At 38.3% G+C, this 27,272-nt stretch overlaps 1 protein-coding gene across 6 annotated transcripts in view; it reads left to right on the top strand.

Moving 5' to 3' along the window:
- The window catches only part of MAP3K7CL (MAP3K7 C-terminal like), a 41,478-nt gene that overhangs the window by 6,001 nt on the left and 8,205 nt on the right, over positions 1 to 27,272 (top strand). The window contains exons 3-8 of one of the 6 annotated variants that reach the window (XM_021403970.1): positions 4,589 to 4,702; positions 4,795 to 4,874; positions 7,001 to 7,382; positions 7,625 to 7,733; positions 15,564 to 15,625; positions 24,744 to 24,859. In XM_021403970.1, the coding sequence (XP_021259645.1) occupies positions 7,260 to 7,382; positions 7,625 to 7,733; positions 15,564 to 15,625; positions 24,744 to 24,859 (410 nt within the window). In that variant the 5' untranslated portion in view covers positions 4,589 to 4,702; positions 4,795 to 4,874; positions 7,001 to 7,259. Of the gene's footprint in view, positions 1 to 4,588; positions 4,875 to 7,000; positions 7,383 to 7,624; positions 7,734 to 15,563; positions 15,626 to 24,743; positions 24,860 to 27,272 lie in introns of those variants that run through there. The other 5 variants (XM_021403978.1, XM_021403959.1, XM_021403984.1 and 2 more) reach the window with 5 other exon arrangements.

Raw genomic sequence — 27,272 nt, forward strand, 5'->3', positions numbered from 1 at the left:
GAGTTGTCTTTCTGTCCTAGGACAGTTGGATATGGTTTAATGACACAATCAGTAAACAGACTTTATGTATTTGTGTTTTAGTGCTTTCAGGAAAGTGCTAATGTTTCTTGCTAGCCAGTGCTAGCTTTGAACATTTGTCTGCTAATCTCTCAGTGCATTGCTACATACTGTCTATCCACATCCCTCTTCATCATTCCCTATTCAGATGACCTGCTGCTATTCTTCCTGTATTTAATTTCTAAAGGTTATTTGCATCTCTGTGCTGATGTGAGTGTATGTTTGCACCTGTTGATTTCTGACAACAGTGATCCTTTTCCAGTAATATTTCTAACTTCAGCTTTCATCTTACTCTTCATCCAAGAAATATTCGAGGATCTTTGGCAGCTTCCTGTCTCAGAGGTTTATGTTTTCTTCCTGTCAGCATCATTAGCTTCCCACAGTTTTTGTCTACAGATTGCTGGAGCTTTTCAATAGTCAGACTTTAAAATGATTCAAGTTACAGTTAATTCCAGATGATCACAAGGGAGGTGAAAAAATGTCGAGTCAGCTCCTGTCATTTCACATTACCTTGACTAAGCCAATTTTTTAAAATTTATCTTTAACAGAAAAAAAAAACCACTTCTCTACTCATTTCCATGCTGATTTGAAATGCTTATCCTTATAGAGGAGATTGCATCAATAAAGAAATGTTATTTTTGTGGGTGGTGTGAAGGCACTTTTTCAATTACCATGTCAGACAAATGGAATATATCATCTAGCTTTTCATGTCTGGCAAATTCTGAGCTTTGCAATCCAGGTGTTGGGGTTTTTTTTTGTTGTTTCTTTTTCTTTTTTTTTTTTTAAATTCTATATGTAATGTGGAACTAAAAGAGTAACTCACCAGTGTTTATGCCTTTAAAGTAAATTCACCTTGGCAAGGAGCAGTTTCACCCTGATCAGCCTCAGTGTGAGTAAAGGGGACCAGATGTCTCCTGCAGTGGTTTGTTTTAACAATTTTTTTGCTACAGCAATAATATGCAGCAAAATCAGAAATTTTCAAAACTGGTTCCTTTTTGTGCTCAGAGGAATTTGTAAAATGAAGATTTTGCTGTATGAGCAATTTTAAGCAAAGGATTTTTTTTTTCATTTCTCCTTGGGACATCTTCCATATGATGGAATATTTAAAGTGTATTTTTAAATAGTGACTGACAATCTGTGAAACACCATTTTAGCACGAATGAGGTCATATGCTACTAAAATACTACTTATACTAGGAAGCTGAGATGAATTGAGAGTAGCACAGCTAAAAAAGAGAAGGCAACAGGTGTTTTATTAGATAGCAGATATTGGCTTTTTTTTACATCTGTAGAATAACTTATACTTAATCCAAAAAATTGTTACTAATTTGCTACTGAACATCAATGAATTTCAGTGTTCCTAATTTAGTGTATGTTTCTTTAAGGTGTTTTTGATGATATCTTCTTCTAGCTTATCACCAGTTTCACAGTGTGATAAAGGATTAAAAAAATTTTTGTTTGGGTACTAAGAATTGGATGTCTAAGAGCATGCTGAAAAGGAAACAGGGCACACTATGCCCTGTCCAAAAAAATGAAATAACAGAGCTATAGGCATCCTGTAATTTTCAGAAATATGACAATAAGGTGGGTATACAGACTGTTACAAAGAAGTATTCTTTGTGTTGCAATAAATGGGAGAATAGTTTTCTTAGATACATAGATTTCAATCAACTACAGAATAGGAGAAGTGGGATGTATCTCCATCCCAGATTTACAATGTCTTTGACTACTACTTTGAGCAAATCATAGTACTGAAGCACCCTGGACTTCAATTTCTCCATCGTTTAAAATGGATTTCTTCTCCAGTTTATTGCTGTAAAGTAGTTAAAAAAAAAAAAAAACTTTTTAAAATGTGGTATTTAAGTCTATACTGTTGTTTTTTGTAGTACTCCAATAGTAAATACATGACAAAATGGTTATGGTCAAATCATTCGACTTGATATTTCAGATTTAATGTCCTATATATAGAGTGCCACAGTGTTCTCAGCTTCTTAAAATATGCTGCCTTACATAAAGAAGTAATTCCAGGTGACCAAGCATAGTGTAAAGCATAGAACTGATATTTAAATTAATTTAAATCACTGGATGTTTGGTTTGTACAATTTTGATATCTTAGCTCATGATTAATAGTCTTCTGGAGAAGAACCCTAGTTAGGAGTGAAGCACAGGTGTTTCCATCTTCTTTTGCAAACTGTGTATAATAATACAGGTTTAACTAGAAACACTGACATTTAAAAATATGTGTACAATGGATTCCAAACATAAAATGATTATGAACTCAATTTTCAAATACATATACTGTTTAAACAGAGTACAACTGAAGTGTCAGTCTGGAAATGTGGAGTGTCAGAGCTATCTGGAAAAGTCACTCCTGAGATATTCAGCCATACTTTCTGACCAAGACCCTTGCTATTATGGCTAGTGAAGATCTTGCATGTCTTAAGATTTTATGCAGAGAGCCTTTTTTAGGCTTTATTGTAATGACATGTAATGAAGCCAGCTGTACCATCTAAATGCTATCTGTCCACATAAGGCAGAAGAGATTACATAGGATCATAGAATCATTAAGGTTGGAGAAGACTTATAAGATCACCTAGTCCAGCTGTCAGCCCTCCCTACCATGCCCACTGACCATGTCCCTCAGTGCCACATCCACACGGCTCTTGAACACCTCCAGGGATGGTGACTGCACCACCTCCCTGGGCAGCCTGTGCCACTGCCTCACCGCTCTTTCTGGGAAGAAATTGTTCCTAATATCCAACCGGAACCTCTCCTGGTCAAATTCAAGGCCCTTCCCTCTTGTCCAACCACTGTTACCTGGGAGAAGAGGCAGACCCCCACTTTGCCACAATCTCCTTTCATTCAGGTGGTTGTAGAGAGTGATGAGGTCTCCCCTGAGCCTCCTCTTCTCCAGACTGAACAACTCCAGCTCCCTCAGTCGCTCCCCATCAGACTTGTGCTCCAGACCCCTCGCAGCTTCGCTGCCCTTCTCTGGACACACATCAGGGCCTCAATGTCTTTTTTGTAGTGAGGGGCCCAAAACTGATTTCAGTGAAACCTTGGCTCTGTGCAAACAGAAAAAAAGTATTTTTAGTAACTTCAGTGAAACCAGGATTTTCTGTATTTCCAAATTCCTTCCCAGTAGCTGGTCCTAGAGCTGGAGATCAATATTAACTGCTGATGCTATTGAGCTGTAGAAAGTTATTAGAAATAGTGATTATGATTGGAGACAAATCTTTCTCCCTCCCCTTCCAAAGGAGATGTACAGGGAAGCACCATCATTTTTTTGTTTTCAGAAATACATCGAGATAGGAGAAAAGGGTGAGCATAGCCAGAGGAGTATTTCTGCTTTTGACTAACTCTTTGGGCCTAATGCTTGGTCTGAAATCACAGTTCAGTTCAGAAGATTGCTTCACCAGACACCTAACTAATGGTATGGCTCTCTGATACCCTTCTGATGGCGGAAGGGCAATGTGGATAGAATATCTTTGTAGTTTGGTCATTTCCAAGTGTGAAAAGGGTCTTGTGAGGGCAACTGCTGAGTTCCTGAGATCTGAATTGATTAGAGAAATTCTGGGCTGAAGCCAGAAACTGAGGAGGGGTGGGAGGGTGAGGATGAAGATTTGACTTCAGAGAGCCTTTACACCTCAACTTGTCCTCTGCATATCTCAGCTGGGCCAATAGAAGAATCTAGCAATTCCTCCACTTGGGTTAGATAAACCCTTTCCATCTGGAGTTTAAAAAAATATACCTTGAAAACATAACTTGAAATATATATATAAAAAAGAAGCCCCTTTTCAATAATGATATTCTGTGTACTCATTCTGTAATTGTTCTCCATTTTTCTCCATTTCTTTAATTACTGTGGTAGCAGTCAATCTAATGAAGTCATGTAGGCAGTACACGTCCCTGATAAAAATTTAAGTGGAAGTTTTTCTCTTCTGTGATAGTTCAAGATTTCTCTATTAGTTACTTGCCTGCAGTTTCAGAGCCGAGAAATGCTATCAGAAATCACACTAGGAAATCCTCTGAGTTCACTCAAGTCTCTGATTTAGTCAGCTTCAGTTATCGCCATCATTATCAGTTCATCTATAAATACATCTGCTTTCACGGCGCACGCATTCTGAAATCTGCCTCTCCGGAGCTGCAGTGCTGTCGCCTGCTATTAGCTGAGCCTCGCTTCACCGCAGCCAGCGCGAACCGAGCCCAAAACACCGAGCCCATCCCTTGTTGTTAGCTCTGATCGTTGCTGCTATCATTTGATAGTCCGCTTGTAGCCGGTCCAAGTTGGCAATGTCACCCCAAGCTGATTGGAGCCACAGACATTTTTGCTGACTGGAGTCATGCTATCTTTGCCAGTTTGCTGGAATAGACACAGACACTGATTGGGTCATGCTGAAAACATTCCTGTCCTATGAAGCAAGTCTGTTTGTATTTTAGGTTTGCCAGGACTAATGAATTAAAAATCTTGGGCTCGCCACAGCTTGCTGTTTAATAATGCCTGTGACAGAAGGATTTTTTCCTCCCTGAAGCATGACAGCATCATAATCCCTCGCCACTGGAAAGGAGAGGAAGGAAAAGCGGAATTGTGAAGAAAGGCGGAAAAGGGTGATCTTCTGGGAAGGCAAAGCCCATGGGAAGTGCAGGTAGCAGCATGTTGCCCTGACAGCTGTCTCAGCTTCTCAGACCTTGTCAGTTTGTTGCTATGCAGCAGGTGCAGCCTTTTCTTTTATTGAAGCTTTACTCCATAAAGGCAACGACAAGCCAAGGCAGTGGCTGGCCCTGGATTATACAAGTGCAGACACTCCGCTAAGTGAGGTAAGGCAACAGGTGTGAAAACTGAACTAAACTGATAGAGCTGTAACAACACTTAGATTATCTGGGTTCTGCTTTTTGTGAAGCATCAGCAGCCAGTGCTATAGGCAATTGTCATGAGCTAGGGAGCTGCTCATTAAAGGACATTAAATTCCAGGTTGCCCACTCACATTCGTCTCTGTATACAGCGATACTGTTCATCATGTGTGGAGAAGGCAGGTGTGATGGGGGCACTCAGGCTGTGTGTTTCCTGCATCACCTTGTTTGCACACAGAATGCTTCCACCTCTCTCTGTACTTTCATTGCTTTCTGTGATGAAGAGCTTGAGGATGCTGCATAAAACTGATTGAAGGTATAAATGTAATATAAGAAACCAGACAGCAGAGTAATTGCTCTGTATAAAGATGTGATTTCTTTTCTTTTCTGTTTTTTTTTTTCTTTGCGTGTGTGTGTGTGAATTAGAATAAAATGAAAACTTTCTTTTGTGTTATGATAGAAATCGCCTTTACTTACTGAAAGGGTACTGATTCTTGACCTCAAACAGTTAGTTGTTAGCAGAGGTAATTTAAAGATACTGAAGACCACAGAGTACGTAACGGGGATAAGACAACAGGTTTATTCTGAACAATATTGCTATGGAAGTTTAAATCCTCTAGCAGAATGCCTCATTTTAGTTTCTTAGGCTATGATATGAATTGTGAAGTGGAAGACCACTTGTGATAGTAGATGTCAGGGGAATGATACAGAATGATGAGCAGCCTTCTTTCAAGTATGTGCTTATGATTTAAAATCTCTTTTTTTCCTCTTTACCTTGCACTGGGAAGTAGAGAAGAGAAATATGATTGAACAATTTTGGATTAGCAGTTCTGTTGTCTTTAAAAAAAATGAAATGTCTCAAGTATTTCTCATAAAGTGTTTCTAGAGAAAGAAAAAAAGATCAATAATGTCGAGAAGATAAATGTTAGTCTGATGCAGTGCACTTCAAAATAGAATATTTCAATTGACTCCAGAGATCTTTCTCTGAGAACTAAAATCATACGCTGTGGCAGTTATTTGATCTTTGTTCATCTCTGCCCAGTAGATACCAGTTCAAATTTTTGTGTCTTGATGAATAGTAAGAGGGAATAAGGAATAATCCCTGATATTTTTCATGGGTCAGCAGAGAAACAAATTCTCACCTCCAAATGAGATTTATTTAAAGTAATGATTTTAGACTATTTGTTATTTTTAGAAAAAAGTAAGACTTTTAAGCAACAATTTCTTTGATTATGGTTAATGCTAATGAACGTGTAACATTGCTACAGAGTAACTGTATCTGTTAGCTAAATATTAATGCAGATAAAGGCTGAAATTAATGGGCCAAATGCAAATATTCTTCCACTGATTGCAAGGCAGTGATGCCAGGGAAGAATTTGATTCACTTATGCATCATCAAGGAAGACTGTAATCCTGTAATATTATTCTGTTCTATTGACTTTCTGAGACTGCCAAATAATTAAGTGTAAATTGGAATGGGCTGTTGGGATTTCAGTGCAATATAATCACTACTTCACTGAAAAACTGCAAGATTATTGGCTTAGGAAATTGGCTTGTGTTTTCACTAGCTAAATGCTATGTTCTTAGTGATATGTGGTACACCATTTAGCAATGTTTTTTTGCATTTTCCTGAAAAAATTGGTTTCTAACTGACCCTGGAGTTTTTACGGTAATTTAAAAGCTACTCTCATTATTTGTCCACATTGTTGGTATGAGTACAATGCACTCTGGATAGCATAGTCTTCAGTCCTAAAATAATTTCTTTATGGGCAGATCTCTTGCATGCATGAAGTCCCACTGACTTCATGTTCTTCACACACAGAGCTAATCAGAAAGTTAGTATCTGTGAATTTCAGCAGCTTTGTGCTAGGTATACAACAAGATTAAGTTTGCCTTCATCTACGTTACTGAGTTCAATCAAAACCATTCATTCACATGGTTAAATGCATACACTAAAACTGCGAGTACAACCTTTGGATGTTCAAAGATGCTTTAATTATACCAGTACAGATCAGTAGTAACGAACTTCTTTGTTACTTAATGATTCTTCGCTGCTCTGCTTGAAGTGAATTAGCAGTTTTCTTAATGGACAGGGTCTCATCTCATTAAAACCACTTTTTGGAGCTGCTGGTCTCAGAAGAAATACCAAGGACTGCCTAAGGTCCTGATCCGGGAGGCAAACCCATGCAGAAAGACCCCTACATCTATAGAGAGGTCCGCTGAAGAACCACCACCAAGGTTTGGCAAGCCACAGACTTTCTGTCCATTGACTGGGGGAGTATGGGTGGAAGGTAGGAGGTTGGGTGCCTCCTCATTGACACCATCTGGAGTGGTGTGCACGTTTCCAATCACATGGCAGGCTTGGGGTCATGTTACTCTCAACTCCCCACCCCTTCTTCCTTCTTCACCTTCAGAACCAGGCAGCATTGCCACGAGTCAAGGCTTGCTGAAGGGGCAATGGCGGGGAGCAAGCAGGTGAGGAGAGGGGAAGCTTCCTTTGCCATCATTCTTTCTAATCTGCAAATAGCAAAAGAAAGGCAGTCTGCACTTGAATCCTTTTTAAATGGATAAGTGAAATGGCATTCCCTTGACTTTGATTCTAAACATTGCTTGGTTAGAATGAGAAAGGTAGCTATGAGTGCATGAGAAGCATTAAAACTGATTTGCTGGATGGTGTCACATGCTCTGTAATAAATGTATTGTTTATATTATTGCAGCTGGAACAGACAAGTAAAAGCATTGGCTCAAGTGCCCACATGATCACCACCGCCAGGGTACCTGCTGATAAGCAAGTACGAATTGCATTCAGCCTGGATGAATCCCCAGGTACAATTTAATTTACAGATTAAACCACAAGGAAGTGATTGCTTTTAATTTTTTACATGCTTTTACTAGTATCTACAATATCGAATGAAGTCCAGAGTTATGGGTGGATTTTTTTCCTGAGTGATAGTGTATGATCAGTTTTCTTGTCCAGTAGCTTTTAATGTTTCCATTAACAATTTCATTAGACTAAAATGACTGACAGTTTAGATCTTTTTTTTTTTCCAGTGGTTTGAGGAAAATACACTTAAGATTTTAATTAACTATCAAAATCATTTGTATTTGCTTGATCATCAGTATGCTTGATTTTCAGGCAATTTTAAAACAATGAAAGAAAAAGGACACTTTGTACTGACAGTGAGGCTAGAGCAGGAAGAGACTTTCCCTTCAACAGGAAGGTTGGAAAGTGCCACATGTGCCCGGCTTGGTGAAAGGTTTCAGGAAACGGATGCCCCACATGGCATGTTCCCCGAGAAAGCAGCAGAAATTTCATTGATGTTTATCCTGTCAGCTAGTGCTGACTGAGCATTAATTTCCTCAAGTATGCTCTGTGTGTACATGGCCCCTTTGGACTTTGGAGTAAATGAATATTCTTAGTTTGTATCTTAAATATTATTAAGGACTGGAGACGTTGACACGCAATAATAAAATCAGGGTGTAACAAAGTAAAATGGAAGCTAGGAAGCATCTTGGATAAAGTTGGCTGAGCTGTTGATAAAGGTGAGTCATTGTCTGAGATGTGTTGATGGTGTGAAATCTAAGGATCTCTGATAAAGATAACTGAAACCCACTGCTGATGAGTGCTTTATGGGACAGGATGATGTGTGAGGTCTCTTCCTGAGCTTTCTGAGAATTGTCTTAATTTTGATATCATTTTCTCATTTTAAAAAATATTGTAGAATATACTTTATATTCCCTAGCTAATTATTGCATAATATCAATTTACAGCTAAAAGTCTGAAATAAATTAAAAAAAAAGGAGATTTAAAACCAAACTTTTATATTATTGTACATGACTTGCAGCTTATAAAGATGAGTGATCCACAAAGATTGGGAGAAGAAATATAAGGGAATACATGTGGCTGTCTATGTGCCCTCTTTTCATAAATTACAGTAACATGCTAATTACATTTTTATTGCAGAAAGTAATAATGAATCCTTCTCACCTCTGAAGATACAACGGCATTGTACATTTCTTACAAGAATTGTGGCAAAGCTAGGTCTTGGAGAGAGACTTAAAAGAAAGGGGAGTGATCTTACGAATTGCGGAAAAAGAATGCGTATGGGAGAAATTGAAAACAAGACAGGGAAAGCTGAGACCATGGGAAAATCAAAGAGGGTAGAGTGGTTTGTGACAGGAGACGGCAGTAGGAAATAACAAGGTTGTGAATAGCTTGGAAGAAGAGGGACATGAAAGGCAGGAAGCCTAGCTTCCTTAACATTGCATCATATTTATTTTTTACTTTTCTATCCTGCTAATAATTTCAGCCTCTCTTAACATTTACAGAAAGAATCTCAGTTACAGAAAGGTAATCTTTTTCTGTTACATTCTGTTAAACCTCTCCATGGTTTTGAGTCATTTATTACATAAATACAAGTGCTCCAGCAATATTCAATCCAGAATCTTTGAGTAGTGATAAAACTAAGTAGCAACCAGTACAGTGATTGCCATGTATTCCTCTGGATGACACCCCTTCGGGGGCCAGTAAGAGGCCTAAACTGACACTCTGTTTTACTGCATCACAAGATTTCTACTCCTTCTTTTAGTGGTAAGCATGGACATATAAATATTATTACATTTAATATATTCTAAGAAGTCAAAGCAAGGAAACTTTTGTAAAGTTTTCTAATTTCCAATAAACCATAGTCGGATCAAGATAGTATAAAGAAGTACTTAGCACATTTTTTAACATGAGCTGAGTACATACAGGAAGTCCTTCACCAGGGCTAAGTGGTGATGGAATCTCTCTGACTTAAACTTTCCCTTGAATTTTATCTCATTTGAAAGACACAGTGATAGGTTTCACCAAGTAATGCTGCATTATCCTTCCAGGGGCTGTACCACAGCTTACTTGGAGGAACTTGCAGCATAACTAGATATAAAAAGGGGAAATGGAATGTTTCTTCTGGGTGGTGATTATCTCACTGGCTAGGATTGTAACCAAGTGCTGGGTGTGAGAAGCAGTGAAAGGAGAAACTGCTCTCAACGCATGAGATTACTTTGTGTTCACTGACCTACAAGAGGGGAGCTGGCTTATCCTGAGTATACAAGAAATAACTTAATTGTGTTATATTATTTGTCAGTCAACACTTTGTGCATTTTGCAGCATTTTAATGTGAATGTTGGCAAACCAGTTCCTTAAAAGTCTCAAGAACAGCAGCTGATTTGAGTGCTATATAAGATGACAGTTTTATTGTGTATCTCTTATTCCTGTATATATAGATATCTATGTTTGGCTCTTTTATTCACGTTCACTAAGCTGGCATCAAACATAGGTTTCCCAGAGTGTGTCTGCACACCATATTCCACCAGTTTGATTTAAGGTACTGTTTTAAATTAATGGATTTGAGACGTACTATATCAGTCTATCATATAAATTGGGAAACTTAATACAAGTTAAACTGAATATGATGATCCAAAATTTAAATAAGTGGTCCCAAGTAGAAAGTTCACTTTAATTTATCAACGTCGATTTATTTAAACCAATGAAATTCAGTATATCCTAATCTATATCATTAAACCTTATTTACTGATTATATCATTAAATCAGGAACTTCATTAAATGTAGAGAACTGGATATATATTGTGTAGTAGTTCTAAAAAATACTGTTTAGGTGAATATCTCTTTACTTTCCCTTCCAGAATAAAGGCTTGGATCTAACTAAAAAATTCTGGTAGCAATGTGGTGATCAATTACTCTTCTATCTCTGATAGCATTCTCTGGGAAAAATCACATATAACAGAGGCAAAATATACCTCTTTTAATAAAACTGACAGACAGTGGAATGACACGGTATTTTTGCTAGCATAGCAAACGACTTATTTTATTCCTCTTTATGCCTTTGTTTTCCTAGGGACCATAAATAATTTTTTGCTTTTATAGTTGATCTGGTAAGGCTGTTTTGCAATGGCTGCATCAATAGCAAGCTTCAAAGCCCTACTCAGTCTTCATTTTCATTTGTTACAGCAACAGAGACTTACCAACTGATAATATATTGATTGAAAACTAATGAGGATTGCTAAAATATATGGGTGAAATTTACAAAGTTACTTTTCCAAAACTGCACTCAGCCTACAAGTAAGTGGCTTGAGCTTTGAAAATGACAAGAATCATCACGTACCACTCACCTCATCTCACTCTGTATTTCTTATCTAAAGACATGCTGTTAGCTCCTGAGGGGGAAACATACTGCCAGTGTGCCTGTCTGTCCAGGGGCTGGCATGGTGGGTCCCCCTTTGAGGTCTTTTGGGCCTTTCTGTGATAAAAATAAGAAATTCTTGGAGTAGGACAGCATAAGAACACTGCATAACATTCACTTTTTAGTTTGGGCTCGTGCATGTCTTCAGAGCCCCAAGTGTTTAGTAAATCCTACGTGCAAGACGTTATTAGGATAGGCAGTACCTACTTGTATTTTGAGGAAGTTAGGAACCTACGTGAGATACCCTCAAAGGGACAGAGGCTGTACATTCCTCATAGGACACTTTAAGCTTAGGTTGAAGGTATACTGATTAGGAGGGTTTTGCTCTTACCTCTTGTGTTATGGGCTGTGCTATTTCAGGGAGCTCTGCAACTCTTATTATTGAGCAAGCCTTCATAGCCTATTCCTGGGTCAGGCAGTGACCATTCCTCACTATTTTATGCGTGAGGTAACTGAGGGGTTGCGTAAGGTCGCTTCAGGCAGGACTGTGAATAGAACCCAGGGAGTTTCACACAGTGGTGCCAAGTCCCAGTCACTTAGCCACACAGCCTTCCAGGATGAACTCGATCAGTCCATGCTCATCTGTCAGTAACCAGCGCTGTAGCTACTGGGCCTCACTGCCCTCCTAGGGCCAAGGCCGGACCCCCTGTACACAGTTTTTCAGTGGTGTCCAACTGTCGGTTGCCGTCGGGTTTGAGCACTTTTCCTGTGCAAGGGCTGATCCACTTACAGGATAACAGCATGCTTATGTTACCAATTTAATTCTTTAATTTAGGAGGAAGAGATCTGAATACGCTTGCCCACGCATGTAGGAGAGAAAATTAGTATCTGATTGTATAATTAAAGACTGGATCATAACTCAGTTACTCGAGGAAGCAGAGTTGTGATTGGCATTTCCTAAATTTTGAGTGCTTGATTTAGCAACCTTAGTGTGCTTTTAACGCATTTAAATTTTTATTTTCTATTTCTGGCTATCTTTGTGAAGATCCAAGAGATACTGTAATTTGTGAGTTCATGCTGCAAACGAATCAGATGTTGTTCATCAAGTACTTATTCATCAACTGTTGCCCATATCCCACATTTTAGCTAAATGGAGCAGCTATATAGGAAGAGACAGGAGTGTTTCTTTTCACTGTACCAAGCATTTTGTCAGTCAGACAGTAGAATGTGAGGGATTTTGCTTTTTTGTCTTCATCATGGAAGTCTGTGCTAGTGGAATCTCCAGAAGGCCAAAACATGGTTAAGTAAGCTTTCCAGAAAGCATGATTTGTTCTTAAATGCACAGCATTAGTGTATGTTGGGGGACTGAATAGATAAAAACATCACTAATAAGTAAGTAATAAGCCTTTTGTGTGAGGAAAGTCGGTCCTAATGTCGTTCAGCTTTCTAAATCAGATTGCTTGAGTGAATATCTGTACCACTCATTATAAGTCCATCATCACATTTGTGTGAATAGGTGTGATCAGCAGAGAGAGAAGAGCTCACCTGGACAACAGAGCTTGAGCGGCTTAGCCTTGCTGCCCCTGTACACCACTGCCCATTATACCATCTGGGCATGAAGGTTTGTTGGCTGGGCAGCTTAGGGAGCTTCTTCATTTGTTACATTGCTAGCTTTGCAACAGGAATGGTCAGAGTTGGCTTTGAAACAGAAAGATGCTTTGTCTCAGCCCAACTGAATGGAAAGCAAAAGGAGGAAGTGAGTGTGATTTAGTCTGTTCCCCTGTGCACTAAGGCAGTAGTAATTCTTTTAGAACAAATTGCAAGAGTTTCTTGCCTCTTGATTTTCTGCAAATATATTCAAAAGAATCTTAGGAAGTGAATAATTGCTGTCACTTGCTTTCCTCTTTTGTGAAATCCAAATGTGTTTTATTTTTACCTAGTAATTTTTGTTGTTGTTGTGGCTGTTACTGTGACAACAGTGATATACAGACCAACCTGAAGAAGTAATTAATTTCACTGGAAGCTCTGGGGAAATTTTTTCATTGTTGTTTTTGTGGAAAACAAGCTTGCAGTTAGCTGTGGAGATACCTGTTTGGTTTTGTGGGCTAAACACTTAAGCTGAGAATTTCATAGGAGCCCAAGAGAATTAGGAACTCACAAAAAAGTCAAGCCACCAAAGTCCCCAGCTTATCTGATGTGGTGAACATCATTGAGAGGATGATTTAAACAAGTCTTAAACTAGCATAACTAAAAAAAACCCTAGCAGCTGTTCAATAGATGCTAGGGCAGGCCCATTATAAAATGTACTATGGTATGCCTTAATGGTTAGGATACCAATATGTTCCATTTTTAGTACCATTGACTCAGTCACTTGAGTTCAGAAAATAAGTAGGGAACATCTGCTTATTGAAAGGATTTCCTCTACAGTAATTTATCTCCCTATTCCATCCTTTCTAAAATATTTTCAAAACTTATTTACTTTTTTTTTTGTTTTTTGTTTTTTCCTGAGTACATTCCAATATATTTTCTAATTTTCTGCAACAATTTTTTTTTTTTTTTTGTGAAGAAGTATTTTTTGGCTGATGTCCTTTCTTCTGGAGTGACTTTTTGTTTGATTTTCCTTAAGTTAAAATGGTCCAAGTTCCCTCCTTACTGCTACTGTACCAAAGTTGTACTGCTTGAATCGTCAAAACAAATAGCAGCTTCACTGCAGTCCACTCCTCCGGTCCAATATCTCTGTCAGAATATTTAACAGCTATTTGTCCAAATATCTGTAGAGCAGCTGTACCCCTCGTCTGACTGAGTCCTATTCTGTCCTTCCTTTTAGCCCTGTCATATGATTCATCTTTCTTCTTTTAGAGTATTGGTCTATTTTTAAATACTGTGCAAGAAAACAGCAGCAAATTAAAGGTAAACACCTGCATATCATCAGGATACAACCCTGAAATTAAAGCCATTTAAATATTTTCTATAATGGGCATCTATGGGACGTGGTGCACAAATGGAAGTTGTGTGTGTGGGTGTGACTTTATGAGGAAGACCTCTACCCCATAAAAATATACTCCTTTGCTTTGTTTCTTGTGGAGGTTCATAAAGTTTTGCTTTTCCCTTCTGTATCACTGTATTTTTTCCTCCCTGCCCTCCTCTGGGCCTGCCTTCCTAGTGGTGTCCATCTCAGGCTGAGCTAGTTAAAAGTAAGGTTCTGACTGTCTGTTAGCCAGTATGTTTCTTCATTGGATATAGTGGGTTAGTTTACTTGCTTCCTCAACGTACTTTGCTGTATGACCACTGATGGCAGGATAAGGAGGTAACAATATTGGAAAAATAATTTAAATCTTAGTCTGTTCTCTTTAAGAATGCTGCTTTGACACATAGTTCTTTAAATCCTGTTGGGAATTTGTGGTATACAGGTCTGTCAGCATAAAGCAGTCTACAGGATCTGACCTATGGTGGCAATTTTCTCCAGTGAGAGCCATCCTTGTTTTGTTTTGACACATTACAAATAACTGACTCTGTAAGCTGGCTGATAGTAACCTTCTCTTCACCTCCCATAACCTGTAGTAAGATACATAAACCGTCATCACAATCCAATGCAAAACTGATAGTGTGAAAGTCACTGAGAAAGAAATATTGCGGTGGCTAGCTGTGACGCTACGTAGTATGATTCATATTTCTGATCTCAGTCCAGCTACTAGTGGGCAGGTGTCCACACCACAACACTGACGCAACTGGCGCGCTCTGTCCCACCTTTGCGTGAAGCCTGTACTAAAAATAAAGAAATAAATAAAAACACAGTTTGGCTCATTGTCATGAATGAACTATCTCTAGTAGGGAAGGATTACAGTCTACAGGTTAGAGTAAAAACATTTCCTTACAGTATGGAGAAGTTTGTGGCGCTTCCTCACTTTAATCATGTCTGTGTTGGTAACTATCTTCTAGTTGCCACGGTGCCGGCCTTATTTTCTTGTTCATGCAGTTGTCTTTGGATGGTGGGATAAAAAGTTTCTATTATTGTTGTTTTAGCCCTGGTAAGTCATTGTACTGTGATGGGGAAGTTATCTTTCCCTCTCGTTCAAGTGATGAACTCTTTCATAGTAAGGATGCTGTTTGTGAAAGGCTCTTTATTTTACACTGTAACGGATAGCTCAGGGAGTAAGATTGTTTAAATGTATTGTTTTTATTAAATTGTCACACTCTGATTCTGTAACTAGCTTTGTTTTGTTTCTTAATCACAGCAATACAAAATAGGATTTCTGCTTTTCTAGAACCTAAATGTTTCCTTATTTCCTACCCACTGATATTTTCAGAGTCCATTAAGGTATCTCAAGTGTAGAAAGATAAGCATATATATGAAGGTATTTGCACAACCCTGTTATTATTGTGAATATTTGCAATTTAGAACTACTTTGAACAGATCATTTGAAATACCCCTTCTTGGTAGATACTGGCTTTTAATGTCATCTGTACCTTCTAGATGATGATGCTCCTGAAAACTCCTTCCCTTTGGCATTTCCAGAACTAGATCAGCAGCTGCAGGTAAACCTTTTCTTTTTTGACTGCAGTATTACTACACGTTGACTAGATTTGTTTTGTTAAAAGACTCTGGATGTTACACTAAGATGAAAGTTTTCAGTGATGCTTCCCTAATCTATTAACATTTAATAAGACTGTATATTTCCACAGAGGAAAACATTGTCTTTTTAAGATCTGCAGAAAATTGGTTGAGCATCTTTAATCCAATTGCAGGGAAATTACTATTTTAACAATTTCACATGCTTTTAATTTATTTATTTTTTTTTTACAATTCCTGTGCAAAACACAGCATGTACTACTGCACAGCAATGAAGGGAGTTACTATGATTTTGATGGAAAAAGAAGTGAGCCAGGTATGCTGTTCTCATGCCTACAGGGTGGGCTAAGTTTGGTGATCAGCTTTCTCTGAAGCATCCCAAGAGAACACAAAGGTACATTCTGCAGTGCCATCCCTTCTCAATTCTTGGGTAATAAAGGCAAGTCATCAAAATTACTCAATTCATACTGCATGGCCAGCAAGCTTCTCAGTTGCCCTAGAAGATGTCTTCAGACAGTGCAAGACAGAAGAGGCGAACCCTTTCACGCCTGCTCTGATTTGTGATGTCAGAAGAGCCCTGATAGCTGGGCAATCAGGCAGCAACTGATGGCAACTCTACGGTCTGCCAGGCACAGAGCCAACTCTGTGTCCAGGGATTATTTCCTTTTCCTCTCTGGCAGTTCTGGAGTGTTTGTTGGCCTTTGTAAGCTACTTTAGATCATCTGTTTCCCAGGAGCATTTAGACTTCCTCTGATATTTCAATATGAAGGCAGTTGTTTCCTGAGTGTAAATTGAGAAAGGCATTAGCAGACCGTGTTGTCCAATGATGTCATCCTTCCTGTCCCCATCAACGAGTGAGACAACACTGGAGGGCTGCTGACTTAAAGGAATTAATTCTCTCTCCTGCTGTTCTCATCAAAAGGATGACTGAGGAAGGACTGGAGGATGACAGAGACTCTTCTTGCTCTATCCCTCTAATCCTGGGAATAGAGACAGGTTCCTTAGGCATAACTAGGAAAGATTAAAGGAATGAATAGCACCTTACAATCTGAGCTGAAAAGAGCAGCAGAGACAACAGATACTTCTTCCCTCAGAAGAACTCCATTTCAGAAAATCTATATTGTTTTGTGGCAGATACACTGAATAGAAAGTCAATGACCTGCATTTTTTTTGAGTTAGTGACACAGTGTGTGATCATGAGTAAGTTGCCTCATCCCTCTGTTGATCTATGAAATGAGGTTAATAATTTTTACCTTCCTTATTAAAGAGCACTGAGATCAGTAAGTGGGGGCTGCTCTAAAAGAGCAAAGTATGATTGCCATTACTGCTGTTGGTACCTAAAAACAAAATTAGTAGCATTAGATGTAGGTACTTTACAGCCCAAGTTATTATTTTTTATTAGGACTTTTATTACCCATTTCTGGAGCAAGTGATGCTCTCTAAATGTGTAATTTCATGATAGGCTGAAATAGACTGGAAGCATTCAAGTGTGTTGGATAAATAATAGTTCTTTAGTGAACGTTTTCTAAGTACACACTGCAGCAGTTCCACAAAGTGCACCCTCTGGGTTTGCTAAGTACCTAACATTCAATTTCAAAAGAAACTTCCTTTACCCTCATGATTTCAAGATGACAGCAAGTTCAAAGAACAATCAAGGGCTTCGATTCAGATACTATTCTTTTTATTATCCTTTATTAACTTTTTTTAGGGATAAATCTGAGGTAATTCAAAGGATTTGAATTGCAAGGCTGTAAACATTTAATGTAATCAGGTTTAAATTGCTTTAAAATTCCAAACTAATAGTAAGTGTAATAAAGTTATTATTGATCTAGCTACAAATCCTTATTAGTCACATTTTTAAGTTAGCGTAATCCAATTTGCTCATAGTGTGTCAGCCCAGCATAGCATATATTTGGAATTTCTGTTCATGTAACCTTGCCAGCATTGAAACAGGTAGCTCCCATACTACAGAAGCAAACTGCAACAACATAGACTTCACCAGGACATGCAGAAGTACTGCATGGGGACCTGCAGAAACAGTGAGTGGTGGTGTCCCTTGCCACCCCATCCGCACTTTTCTGTATCCCAGACTTAGCTAGTATAAAGCAGCATATATCTCAGCAAGCCCTTTAATCAACCATGGCATAGCTGCCTGAAATGCTTGAGTTTGTAAGAATGCTGGTACATATTTTCATAATAAAAACATCACATATAAAGCCATGACCATGCTGTACCATCACCATGCTGTAAATACAGTCAAAAGCATTAGTATTTTATTTAAAGAAAAAACTATATATGCAGGGTAGGTGCCTATACAATACTATGAACTTAAAAAAAAAGACTATCTTTGTACTTTTGAAAACTGGTGAGACCTTGAAACCTTTAAAAAGAAGAGCCCAAATTAACTGATCTTCAGGTTGGATTTTGAAAGCAGCTTGAAAGATATGTAAGTTCACTGAGCCACTTGGAAAATCAGTGCCTTAGTATTCTATGCATGCATGCGGCAGACCACAGCCTGAGTACCAAGCAATTTGCACCTCTGTTTTGGGCTTCAAGCCCTTGCCTTTCTATCTTCGTCCCTGGCAGTCATCTTGGCTGTTTGAGCAGAATTACCTAGTGCTCCCACTTTTCCTCCCACAGTCCTGCCATGCCTCCTGCCTGGGCACTGGTGTCCGATGGCAGGGCAGAGTTCAGCGTGGCCATCCCTGGCAGGGTGATTGCTCCTGCTGTCCAAGCACTGCTGCCAGCTATGTAGAGGTGGAGGTAGGACTGGCTGGAGGAAGGGTATTTCTAGGAGGCCAGCTGCAAATACTTAATGCTCTGTAAGAACTCTTACTAGAGGAGAAACTACTTGAAAGTCAGAGCTGCTTTTTGAGGAATAAAAATGATCAGTCCAGTGTTCAGATCAGCTAGGTGTGTTCAGACAAAAATATTATCTTCTCCAATTACATTTCTGAGTGTTACTTTTTCCACTCATGTGAGAGGAAAATGTTTCAAGAAGTAATACGTAAGAAAATGATACCAGTTCTCTAATTCAAAAGTTTTGTTCTTGTTTCTTGGCCTTTAAAAAAAAGAAGTATTGTGTATGGCCAATCAGACACAATAGCTCCGTATATGTGAACAGAGCAGTTTGTAGACAAGAAAAGCTTCATCTTTTTTTGGAGCTTTGTTATTAAAAGAAAATATATAAAGTTCCTTATATGCTTAAATGAAACCAAACTCACATTAATAAGTTCTGAATTTTACTTTCTTTTGTTTGCAGTATTGCAATGTATTATCTTCCCACTGAAAAGCAACATTTTGAGGATAAAGCACTTGCTTATTTGGGCTTCGGGTTTGTGTTCCCCCTCCCCCTTGTACCAGCAGTGTAGTCAGAAGTGAAGAGAGGTTAGGCTTGCTGCATTTGTTAGTTTGTTGTTGGGAAATGTTAATCTTTGCCTTGTGTCAGAGCTGGGCCAGGCCTTGATTAGCTGCATGGTGGTGGTGGCCTCTCTGACAAACGTTTTACTGCTGGTTTTGTCTATATTTAGACATCTACATCAGCATCTAAGTCCTTGTTGCTCAGGTCACAGAATGTAGATGAAGGTATCTGGTATTAGAAACTTAAATATGCGGTCTGTCCTCCTCTAGCATTTCCTGTGGTTCATCTCCATCTTCTCCAGGAAGCTCTTTATTCCATCTGGGAGTTTGATTCTAAATAGGGAAGAACACAAATCTCATACAGATACACAGATCACTCTGTAATTCTTCATCATTTTCTTCATGAAATCACGAGCTTGAGAGAGGCATTTATATCATATTTTGTATTATAAGTCTCCTGAAATCAATGGAGTTGGATGACCATAACATTTCCTGTGGCAGAGAAAAGACTTCAACTGTTAATAATATCAGTTCATTCAGTCAAGGCTTAGTTTTTCATGCTTTAGTAGGGAATGTCTGTACAAAAGAAGCAGTGAAAATATTGCGAAAAGGACAGTTTGAATGTGATGAAAGCATTTATCAGAAACCTTGTTTACTCTGTCTGGAAACTGAATAATGGAACCATTGCTTCTGCTGACTGCCAAGACCACCAGTCAACAAATAAAAACATTTTAGAAAGTTAAAAAGTGCACGGAAGTTTTAAAAAGTTTGCTCTGTATTAAAAGTACTAAATTCCAAGAGACTTCCTATGGTACTTTGGTACTTTATAACTAGATTTGATTGCCAATGAACTTGCTAAGTCTCCCATAACGCTGCTGTAATAACTTCACTTTTAAATTCTGTATGACATGGATGTTGACAAAACCAAAGCATCACACGATGATTAGAAAAGTATAGAAAATGTGTCAGGCGAGGAAAGCAAAACTCTGAGTTGCTTTCATCCAGCTTACATGAATTGTTTGGAGGAAAGATAGCTGCTTATTTCCATGGTAGAAGTAGACTAGACTAGATATAACCTAGACTAGCTGTCTGAAATTGCTTGAAGAGTTGCAGTTGCTACCAAAAAGTAGCCGCAATGTCACTATCTGTCACTGTTGCTATCACTTTTGCTTGGTATAATGTTGTTCCTTCCATTATGAAAGCATAAGGCCATGTAATGAACATGGGCCATGTGCAAAATATTGTCACTGGGCTTTCTGTTTTTCCAGTATGGTTTAGCTGGATTTGGCTTACTATATGTACAAAACGTAAGATACCACCCCAGACCTGGGCTAGCAATTGCCTCCTAGTTGAGTCTGCATGCTCAGCTGGCAAAAATGCATGACAAAATCTTTTTCTTTAAACTTTCCAGAAGTAAGTCTTGATTTATTTTTCAAGTACCTAGAACAAAAAAAAAAAAGTAAACATAAACAAAAATTAATAAATAAAAAATTGATTTTTAAAGTTTTTGAATACTAGAGTGACACTATTGACTACACAAAGCTTACTAATTTGGCTGTGAACTTTTGTGGATTTAGAATGCTGATATTCATATGGCAAGGGAAGATGTAGTTTGTAAAGTGAACAAATCAAGAAAAGAGTGCACAAAACAAAGAAAATTCAAAATTGTTCAGCAAAAGTAATTAGAACATCTCCTTCAACCTGGCTTAGGCAGAAAGCTCAGAGTCTTACTATCTTTTCATGAACTATCTTTACATATCATCTTTCAACGTCTTTTGTATCTGCATTTGAAATGAAAATCTAAATAGACATTGCAGATGTCCTGTACAGATGCACATACCTATGTGCAGTAACAGAATAGCCTATGACAGGATCTCTTAGTGTCTGTTTGCTGGGTTCTGTAGAAAGTTTGTCAAGGTGAGTTATTCCACAAAATACAAGGAAAATCAGACCTTGCTGAAAGTTAGGGATAACAGGATAGACAAGCAGTATCACTGAAAGCTGTAGTTTTTATAAGACCTTTGAGAACAAAATCAGAGATGCTGTGTGCACATATTTTGCCGACACAGGAAAATGAGGGTAGATGACACTGAAACCTGAAATAAGCAGGATTAAAAGTAGCAACTGTTACCATTAAATATAACTTCTGGCAGGAGCTTTTTTTGCTTATGTAGCAGGTAGACTTTTATATATATTAATTATGGACAGGCGAGATACTTCCTGAAGTATCGGAATTAAAAAAATATATAGTCTAAATTGAATTTTTTTAAGGACTATTGTCATTTGTCACCTATGGAAGCTAGAGAACTCTTACCAAAAAATAGCATACAGACTTCATGGATTAGAAATGCTTTCTACTGGGAATGCCAGTTCTCTGCCAGAGGACTGCCCTCTGGGTAGGCACTGTAAGGCTTCATGTGGCCTGGTCACAGGCATTCAGAAAGGCACTGCAGGTGGAACAGGGAGCAAAGACTGCTAGGACAAGCTAGAGGAAAAGAAAGTTTTGTCTGGGAGGGATTAGAGGAGTGCAGCTTGGAAAGTGCATGAGAGCTCCCAGTAAGCACATCGCAGGGGTAAAATAGGCAGGATAAAGGAGCACCATTTGAATGAAAGCCAGCGCTGGCATAATAAAAAACTTGTCTTCAGCAAAATGGAACTGGAAATAACAGAATAATTTCTAATCCTTGATGAGGCTTTGAGCTAGTCCCCTAGCTGAGGCAGGGGTCTTGAGCTGTTCTGACATGACAAGCCCATGGACTGCAGAATTTGATTCTGATAACACGGGGCTGGATTCAGATTTTTGCACGTTCCTCCCAGTCCTTTTTAGATGAGTATGGGCAAATCCAGGAACTGCTATGTTACTGTTATTCTTTTCTTCTCTAAGGAAATGTGTCAACACTGTAAATATCTGCCAATTCAGAGGTACCCCTTTGAAATAAGTAAGCTTCACATCTTTCTGAGCTTTTTGTTCAGGACGGTGCCCTCCCAATCTTCTGAAAACGCTTCTCTTAGTGGGAACAGATATACCATTAATTCTCTGCACTCTTGTTTATGTCAAAAAGTAGGCTGTTTGACATGGTTGAAATAATTTCCCTATGCTTATGTGTTGCTTCATCTTTTCTAGTAAGCAGCAAAAAAATGACTAGAGTGTTGCTCCTCCACACGTCTCTTGTGATTACAGTAGAACTGCTTGTTAGATAATGATGCATAAGCCTGTGTTTCATGTACCACAGGCCAGAAATTACTAATAGGAACTGTATCTCCAAAACCATTCTTAGAAATGTCAATTTTACAAAAGAGCAAACCAAAATATCCAGTCATACAAAAATGTAATTGAATTTGCATTTTAAAGTAAAATGCACCATCTTAATTTTTATGTACCAAATAGGTAGCTTTTCGCAATTAAAGTTATTGATTTAGTGTGTAATAGCATCCATTAACATTGAAATAGAATTGTATGAACAGAATACTAGCAAACTGATTGTATCTTTTGTTGTCTGTTTATTTTGAGTGGTAAAATACCAATGTAAGAAAAAATGACACTGAAGAGGAAACAATGGTAGGAGTTTGAAAGCCAGCAACTGGTTCTAAGTGGGAATTAGATATTAAGTCTCAGCATGACTAGATAATTTTAACTCTCTAAATATATCTTTTGAGTGGGAAGCTGGAATACAGAAACTGAATGCTGCTTTATTTTTTAAACTGATTTAAACCAGCTAGTTTTGTGGAAACTATGCTGAAAGCAAAAGCAAGTTTTTTCTTCTTTGAAGTATCACTCTGGGGACTTTCCCCCACTGGGTACTGTTCAAAATTGTTTTATTATGATGCATTTGTTGTTTGCTGATCTCTGGTAGATACCAGAGATGCTACTTTGGCTCACCCTTGCATTCTTGGATTAGAGCACCGAGACTTCTATATTCTGTCTTGTTAAATTTGTGGTTATTATTTGGGTGACTATATGAATGGTGCTATTGCTCATCCACATTGAAATGCAATTAAAAACCCATTCCTAGGACCACATTCACCAAGTAATGGACAGCCCTTTCCGTGGGGTCCCAAATTCTCCAAGCTCAGAACTGTGCCATGAAAGCTATTCTGCTGTGGCATTTCTTACATTTAGAACATGGAAAACGACTATCTGCTTTAAAATTTCAATGCGGAACTACATACCATCTGCAAATACTTTCAGAGGTCCACACATTAGTCACATCTTTGCACTGGTGTGCATCTCAAGCCAACATACTCTGCCTCTTGGATAACAACATTTTTAATGTTTATCTCTGAATATGTTTGATAAAAGATGCATTTCTAGTTTAGCTAGAACAAAAGATTGCAAGATCATAGATAGGAAATGACTGAAGACCTGTGCTTTTCTTTTTCGAAGAATGCAATTGAAGGAATATTATGCTACAAATAAGAGTCAAAATAGAACAACAAGAAATAAAAATCTACTTATATTGTGAGAGGCAATTGGATGTTCTTTAACTGGACAGTAATGGAACTATTTTAAGTGCTTCCTTTTGCTTCAAACAGGTGGCTCAAGCATGCTATTTGGACTTCATTTACAGTCAATTGATTCATGGCTAATAACTTAAAAATACTACACTTCCTGAAAGTGTTGTGGTCAAGATGTGACAGCCAAGCTTGAGATCCAAATTAAGTTGTACTCTTTTAAGGAACAAAATACACTGACACTTAACCACACTGTATTTTGAAGTTTTTAGTTGAAATTCTTATGAAGAGACCTAGGACAGGGTGGCTTAATCTGCCGTACTTACTATGCACTGGAAGAACAACAAAAAATCTTTCTGTGCTAACATATTATTATTAATAATAATAAGGTATACAGGTTAGGAGGTACGATGCTTTTACATAACTTCACTATGTCTTTTTATCTGATTTTTTTTTAATTACTGTTGTCTTTCTACTCTCATCTCACATGCTCCTCTCATGGAAATTGGACGCACTTTGCCAATACTCTTATAGCATTTCTGCTAACTAAGTATATCCCCTTCGGCAGGAAACAGCCATGAAGAGAAACTGGATACAATCTTGAGCAAACTACTTAGAGACTGAGGCATTGCTGGATCACATGTTATGAAATCTTGGCTTTACCAGAGTCAGCAGTGTAACTCCTCGTGAATCCAGCAGAATCAGCCCTAGTGTCTCAATTCACAGTCTTGTCCATTTTAATAACAAGCTGGAAGAAGCAGGGCATCTATGAAAAAGAGTGTTTCGTCAATAATTTTCCATATCTTTTATTCTCCTTTTGAGAATTGGAGAATAAGGGCTAGTTTACACTCAAATTACCCTTTTGTTCAGTTCTTAGTTTCTGCAGTGAAAAGATGCTTGCATATTTTGTAGATATGACCAATGCATCAGCTTTATCATTCCTACTTCGCTATAGCTGAAAAAGGGATAGATGAGGGAGAAATCTTTCTTTAAACAGTCTTTCATGATACTTTGCCAAGCTGTTATGAAAGCTCTGAAAATCCTTACAAGGTTTGAAGGCTTATGCATATTCACGTGCAGGAAAGCATTTTTCCCCTTCTACAGAAAGTCATCACTAGGAGTATTTTCAATGCAGCAGCTTTTCTCAAAGTATTCAACTTGTTCTCTTAGTATTCTCACAGAGATGAATTGAAAATTGTATCTTTCAAAGTATGTGCTTATTCCTAATATTGCATTCAAAAGCAGTATTTTTTTCTTCTTCTGTTCATAAAGCCTCTGCCTCCTTGTCATGACTCCAAGGAATCGATGCAGGTGTACAAACAGCACTGCAAAATAGCAGAAGAGTATCATGAGGTGAAAAAAGAAATTGCTTTGCTGGAGGAAAGAAAGTGAGTAACTTTCCTGAAGTATATATTGCTGCATATTCTCCTTGTAAAGTCCTGTTCTAAACGTGAGGGGCTTAGATGATACTTTGTGACCTTATTCCTCTGCCTGACAGTCACAGTATAGCACAACAGGCCCTTGGTTAGGATTAACTGCGACCACTAAGGACACAGACCTGCTAAAGCTTTGGGCCCTCAGTTATACAGAAGTCTCTTAAAACCCTCATTGATAGCATTGGGACACTTTATCCTTGTCACACAGCAGTCTAGTTCATATGGAGAAGTTACCTTGGAGTTTTAGGGTTTCTTTTCACTGTAACTTTTCACACAGGAAGTTTTTCACACAGAGGGTGGTGACGCACTGGAACAGGTTGCCCAGGGAGGTTGTGGATGCCCCATCCCTGGAGGCGTTCAAGGCCAGACTGGACGTGGCTCTGGGCAGCCTGGTCTAGTGGTTGGCGGCCCTGCACTTAGCAGGGGGGTTGAGACTTGATGATCTTTGAGGTCCTTTTCAACCCAGGCCATTCTATGATGATTCTATGATGAACTTTATATATATTTTAACAAAAAGCACAATGGATCCTCAGTTTGATGTAGATTACTTGACAATATTAGTAAACTTTTTTTCTGTGTATCATCTCCATGTACATTCACATTTTAGGTGTTCACATCCAGAGTGCTTAAGCTGGAGGGAGAGTTTTAAATTATTTTTTAATTTTTTTCTCAATGGCCTCTATTCATAGCACTGTCATCTTCACGTGACTATTAAATGACAAAGTGTTTTCTGAGACTCTTTCCACTAGAAACCTGACAAAAGGAATTCTGTGAGGGAGGAAAAAGGGTGAGTAGTGAAAGCTTTTACCAGACAACAAACCCCAAGCAATAGCAGTTACTGCAAATGCTTTCTTATTTTGATATTCACATTGAGGATGACTTCAAGAAGTGCTGCCTTCCTCAAGGAGAATTACCTCAGTGTGGATATCTGAGATTTCTTGGGAAAATAAAACCACATAGACATTCTTCCAAGTTCTGCATGAAGTTTCTGCAATTGCTGTAGCTTATGGTGAAAGAAATAGCTCTTAACATGTATGGAAGAGAAACATTCATAGTACAGCAACAGGGCTTGGAAAAGCTCAAGCAGAGAGGGTTTTGAGTAGAGGGGGAACCATTCTAGATGTGTCATGACAAACTTAGCACCAATCAACCATGCAGCTCAGCCACGTTTGCATGTGTGGGAGTCTGCAGCTGCAGAAGCAAGCTGAGGGGTTGGAAACTGGTGAAGTCCTGTGGTCTTATAAGTAAGATAGCCAGAGATCACACTGAATCCAAACTTTGAAGAGTAAGAAAGTGACTCTTGTCTTTATCAGAGTTGATGGCTATAGACAAAATATGGTTAGTTGTTGCCAAATGCATCAGAAACAGTTGAGGTTTCCAGGTATTGAATCCTCTTCCACTGCAGGATCTGTATGGCACTCAATTGCTAACATATTGGCACAGAGGTTAAAAAAAGAAGAAACAATAACCTGAAGAATCTTAACACTACATTCTCTCAGTAATTGCACTTGATTCATCATTCATTAAACTTGGCCAATGGAAAGTAATCGATGTTTTAAAAAATATGTAGAGAAAAGATATACAATTCAAATAATTCTACAATGATTTGTCAAATTTGATCATCTAATATAAGCTGTTTACATGTCTATTTAATAACCAAGGGAATTCAGTGAGAACCATATATGTTTGTCCCTTATGTAAACGCCAACTCAGTATAAAATATTAAATGGTGGTTTTAGATGCTTTAGACTTATAAATACAAATGATAGCCTTTGACTAATTGTGTTTTAGAGCCTACCAATACAAATTCATTATTATTATTGACACATTCCTGAATCAGCTATGTGCATTTACAAAGAGACTCTTGAAAACTACACTAATATATATGTTCTGCATTTGCAAGAATGAAAAAAAAATGCTGTTTGAATGCATTTTTGCAGTCTGTGGTACTAGCTAAATTAGAAGGATTTTCCCCTTGAAAATGGCAGATGCATGAATAGAATTGTTTACTTGAGCTCAAAAACTATCCTAATCAACCTCTGAGACCAGAGGACAGTTTCTCAGCAGTTGTCATTCTGGATGAATTTAGGGGCTTCAAGCTGCCTTCTCCTTCATTTCCCTAGAGGATGTCAACAGTGGAACAAAGAGAGGAAGTTTCCACATTTTTACCTTTGCTAAACTTGTTTTGTGGACAGAAGATATCATGTCCAAGAAAATATGATAATACAAGAGCAGCTGAATAAGGCAGCAAATAGAATTCTATTACCGTCATTCTTTTGAGCCTCCTAATTGCATATTTGTGGCACAGATGCTCATGTGCTATGTAGCTGTGAAGTGCCAAGACATGAAAGCTGTCCGTGCAGCA

The sequence above is a fragment of the Numida meleagris genome, chromosome 1 (assembly GCF_002078875.1).
Source record: "Numida meleagris isolate 19003 breed g44 Domestic line chromosome 1, NumMel1.0, whole genome shotgun sequence".
Lineage (NCBI taxonomy): Eukaryota > Metazoa > Chordata > Aves > Galliformes > Numididae > Numida > Numida meleagris.